This window comes from Psammomys obesus, unplaced genomic scaffold, assembly GCF_907164565.1.
Source record: "Psammomys obesus unplaced genomic scaffold, mPsaObe1.curated_primary_1811, whole genome shotgun sequence".
NCBI lineage: Eukaryota > Metazoa > Chordata > Mammalia > Rodentia > Muridae > Psammomys > Psammomys obesus.
This window is the reverse complement of record NW_026585686.1, coordinates 1,969,621-1,974,378: the sequence shown is the minus strand read 5'-3', so window position 1 is coordinate 1,974,378 and position 4,758 is coordinate 1,969,621. Positions and strand designations below refer to the sequence as shown.

At 44.5% G+C, this 4,758-nt stretch overlaps 1 protein-coding gene across 1 annotated transcript in view; it reads right to left on the bottom strand.

Moving 5' to 3' along the window:
- Window positions 1–2,512, bottom strand: part of Saxo1 (stabilizer of axonemal microtubules 1) — a 31,644-nt gene extending 29,132 nt beyond the window's left edge. Inside the window, exon 1 of the mRNA XM_055591663.1 lies at window positions 2,475–2,512. Coding sequence (XP_055447638.1) covers window positions 2,475–2,497 — 23 coding nt within the window. The 5' untranslated portion in view covers window positions 2,498–2,512. The remainder of the gene's footprint in view (window positions 1–2,474) is intronic.
- Between the last annotated feature and the right edge of the window lie 2,246 nt (window positions 2,513–4,758).

Here is a 4,758-nt window from a genome sequence, read left to right as displayed (position 1 = left end):
AGATAGATAGATAGATAGATAGATAGATAGATAGATAGATAGATAGACAGACACATACATACATACATACATACATACATACATACATACATACAAACTACATTATCTGAGAAAAAATAATTCACTAGGCTTAGGGAAAGGAGGAAACTGTCAGTGAACGTGAACATTTATTAAAAGCTATCTAATCTGAACAAAAATAGGGAAGATTAAGGCAGAGAAGAAAACAGAACACCAGGGACACAAGAAGATTCTTAAATAATGGACGAAATGCCCACAAACTCAATTGAGAATGCACATCAAAGAAGTGAAAGGCTCTCAAGTCCCCCAGGCACGCCTAGTGCTGAGAACCTTAGCTGCTGGTCTTCATCAGTCCTCAGGCCCATGCTGACAACACAGGCAAGCCCAGCATTGTCCGTTTGAGTAACAGAGTCCAGTCTCTGTCCACAAAGAAAACCCACACAGTTGAAACCAGCATGTTAAGACTCAACTCATTGCCATTTCTTGCATCCTTCCTGATTTTGGAAAAGCCCACCAAAATCAATTAGCTCTTGCCTCCCTTAAGCTCCCTGATTTGTCAATAAGTTTTATCAATAAACAAGTCTACACTAGTAACTCCATAGCATCCCACCATCCCTGCAACCCTGTCCCCTAGCTTCAAGCCAAATCCATCTCTTTCCCCACCACCACATACACACACACAAGCATCTCCAATCTGCTGCCCGTATCTTACTCCCTCTTAGGGTACTACTTAACACTACTGAAGCAGGCTTAGCCAACAGAAATACTGTCCCAAGTGGGGTCCACGTGTTTTATCCAGTGGCATGCCTAGTGGGAAGTGAGGCTAGAAATGCAAACTTTCTTCATAAATTGATGTTGGATTTAGCTGAACTAAAGATAAGTCCTCTGCAAGAGAATTACTAAAGACTGAAAATTCTTTAAAAAAGAAAAAAATATATATATATATAGAGAGAGAGAGAGAGAGGTTTTCCTGTAAGAAGGGATGAAAATTGCAGGCATTCCCTTTCTGACGTCTGCTTTAAATCCCCACAATTTATGGTCAGTAAGGGTTGTATGCAGCTGTAATCATGCCTCGTGCTGGGATGATAACCTTTCCAGAAGCCAGGTGGTTTTTGTGTCTGGACTTAATCACCAAACTCAGCCAAGCCGGGACCAAATGACTTTTTCATGCAGCAGGTGGGAGCCGGGCGACCAGCCTCAACACTGCAGAGTCCACCTGTAGATAAGGAAATTCGAGCAAGATGCTATGGGAGCAGAGCAGGGAGGGAAGCCGAGGCTATGTAGATAATCCATCCCATCCCCTAAAAGCCTGGGGAGGCAGACCACTTTACATTCCTGAAAGTAGCTCAACTTTTCCTCAGTCTGTGAAAAGCACCCCAGCAGGCACAAGTTGAGAAGCAATGGCAGTGAAGGTACAGGAGAGCGACTGCCGCTGAGTTTGTGCCTGATCCTAGGGTAGGATAAAAGGGAAAAAATATCCCTTATCACCTTTCCTCCTCCAACCTCAGTTTGAGGTCTTGAACATAGGACCTTCCACATAAGCAAGTGCCCTAGGATCAAGGCATGCCCCAGCTCCCAGGCCTGCTTTTCTTACTCCGCATTAATAACTGTATTCTACCCCTTTCTCTTTTTAAAGCTCTGTAGTCATTACTAGTTTGGGAAATTCTTTCAGTAGCTGGGGACCTCTTGATGTAAACTGGATTTATTGTTGGAGGGGTTCTGGCTGAGGCGGGGCACCTGCCGGGAGATGGGTTTATTGTTACAAATGACTCGGGCAAAGATAACTCAGCTCAGGTCAGAGGTTAATTTTACGATTTGCCAAACATCAGGAAGGAGGAAGGTATGTAGGGCTTCCACATCTGAGGGCCTCAGAGCTGGGACGTGGGACAGGAATCCCCCTGCAGAGGATGGATGGATGTTTGTTCTCCTAAGATATAGACAATGAACAAGAACGTCCCCAAACATCTGCATCTCAGGCACTCTTTCCTGTACTTCAGGACAGAAAATAAATGTCTGTCATAACGCTGCACATCTTGAACATTTGTGAGATCTCTAATTCAAAACCCACAGCATAATATCACAAGAGCCATTCTTTATTGTCAGTCTTCTTTCACCACCCAAGTTGCTATGGAGCCTTTCACAAAGCCAAAGATTCCTTTTCCAGCAGCAATCCCTCCCATTCCCTTTGAATACCTAACCTCCCACCTTTAATTAGACAGGGCCACTTTAGTCTCCTGACCCCCACTTCAACAAGAAAGAATTCTTTCTCAATAAGAGGGTGTTCGGGAACCATTAAGGAAGCTAGCAAGTGCAAAAGTCTCTTTCAGAGCTATCTAACTAACACATTAGCACACGTCACGCTGCGCTAACGCTGCACGCTGCTTCCTCGGCATCATCACACTTGGCACCACTGCTTTCGTGCCCGCCATCTGCTCCTGAGCACTGTTTGCCCTCACCTGGATGTTGTCAGGCCATCCATTGGGATGGCTCCTTTCTCGTATACCGCCTTGGGCTTGAAGGAATCTCTGGGCAGGTAAGAGTCGTAGATTGGATAGTTCTCGGTGTACTCGGAGAGAAGACATGGTTTCTCTGTTTTGTCATAAATCTTCGTAGGGAGATGTGGACAGTGATGCCGCCTACAAAAGATACGTGGAGGGTTTGGTTCGTTACTCTTTTTTTAGGTTGTAATTATACTGAGTTTCTTTAATAATCTTTCTAATTTATTTTTATTTTCTTTTTTTAATTTCTTTTGGTATGTTACTTTCTCAAGAGGAATGCATCCAGTCTGAAAATGCCATGTCCTCCAGGTGTAAGGTAGAATGATTGCTGCCACTGAAATTCAGAATTTAACCTGTTCTTCCCTCTATCATAATATGTGGATGTCAAAAATTAAAACATCAGTTGTTTGATCAAAATATGTGGATCATAAAATTACACACAAGCATGGCTGACATTCAACTGTCACATGTCACATTGCTTGTGAAAGTGTTTAAAATAGTCTGTATCATAATAAATGGCTATGATGTCTAACCCTTCTGAGAATCACCATACCCAACTTCTCTTCTGAAAAACTAGAGATAGAAATTACTTAGGCAGCTTCCAGATCCCCAATGCAGGAGCTTCACTCTTATCTTTGGTCAGAAGATGGAAATACCCTTGGTCCTTTCCTGGTCACAAGCCAGGAATGCCAGACAGGCTCTGGTTTGGTACCTCTCTTCTCCTAAACATGCCCCCCTGCATGGAAGTTTCACATTGGGATGCAACCTCAATTCCAGCCAGACACAATCTCCTCTGGTGAACAGCTTTGGAACTGGACCTCTGGGGTCATTTCAGCTCAGGATTTTAGAGTCTCGTCTCTTAGAGAGGAGAGGGAGAATGTTAGGTAACTACATGAGAATTAGTACCCTTGGAGGCCATTGAGGTCCACCCTAGACTCCACTTCCTGTCTGTAACTCTAGAAAGGAGAACATCACAAGTGCCCCTTCCTTGGCCCTCCTGGTCAAAAGAAGGAGCTATCCCTGGATTTGGTGAAGACATGACATTCTGATCTGCTCCAAAGATTAGAACATTAAACATGACTCTCCCCTCACATAAGAATCGACCCAGCAGGACCTGTCATATCACCTAGCCACGTGTCCACAGAACCACACCTCCAAAGCTAATTCACCAGAAAACATTGTAAAGAAACAAGAGAAGTACTTATCCCCTTCATGAGCTAATGTGCTTTCCCTTCCCAGAAGCCCCTTGTGGCTGCACTGCTAAGCCTACTTGCTTGTTTACATTTACCTTCTCATTTTTATATTTTTCTTTCAGAAACTGTCCAGAAGTCAGACATGCCTTCCCTGACCCTCCAGGCTTTTCTCTTCCTCTGAAGCCCTCACTGCCTTTCAGCCATACTGCTATTTGCTGACCTCCATTCCAAAAGGCATGGCTGCCTCTCCTCCCCTTCTCCATCTCTTACCAAGATTCTATTCTATTCTCTCCAACAGACATTCTCCACAGCTCTGCTCTAGGCCAACCTGGCATGATTTCTAACTGAGTTCTTAGGTCCGTTCAGAGCATCACCACTGCGCAGAAGTGAAATCACGCAAAGTAAACCTACCTGATTGATTTTTACTGATGTGCGCATGCAATGTATGCACAATCTATGTGCGTGGACACACGCTCATGCACGCACAGACAGAGGCCAGAGTAGGAGGTTAGCTCTCTTACCATCCCTCTCCACTTTGGTTTTGAAAACAAAGTCTCTTTATGGCTGGCCAGCTCTGACCCCTAGCACTGGAATGGCAAGCACAAGCACCCATACCCAGCTTTACATGGGTGTTGGGGGTTCAAACTTTGGGTGCTTGAACTTTCACAGCAAGCACACTTGCTCCCTGAGCCATCTGCCTAGCCCGCACCACAGTTCTGAGTCCGCCAAGTACAATTGTCTGTAGCAAACTATTCTCACAGAGCAGTTCTGCTCATCTATTCTTTCCAGTCTCATCTCAGTTACTACATCCTCAGAAAACATGCCCGGCTATCTTACACCCAAAGGCACAGTCACCTCCTTCTTCCTGACAAGTGCCCCCACGCACTTCCTCTCACCAGCCTTCATTTGTTTATAGCTCACCTCATCCATCAAGCTCACAGCCTTAATCTAACTCATTGCTACATCCCCAATACCTAGTAGCCTGACTAGCACAGAGCTAACATTTGGAAAATATTGATTGAATGACTAAGTGTAAAAATCAAGTGAAT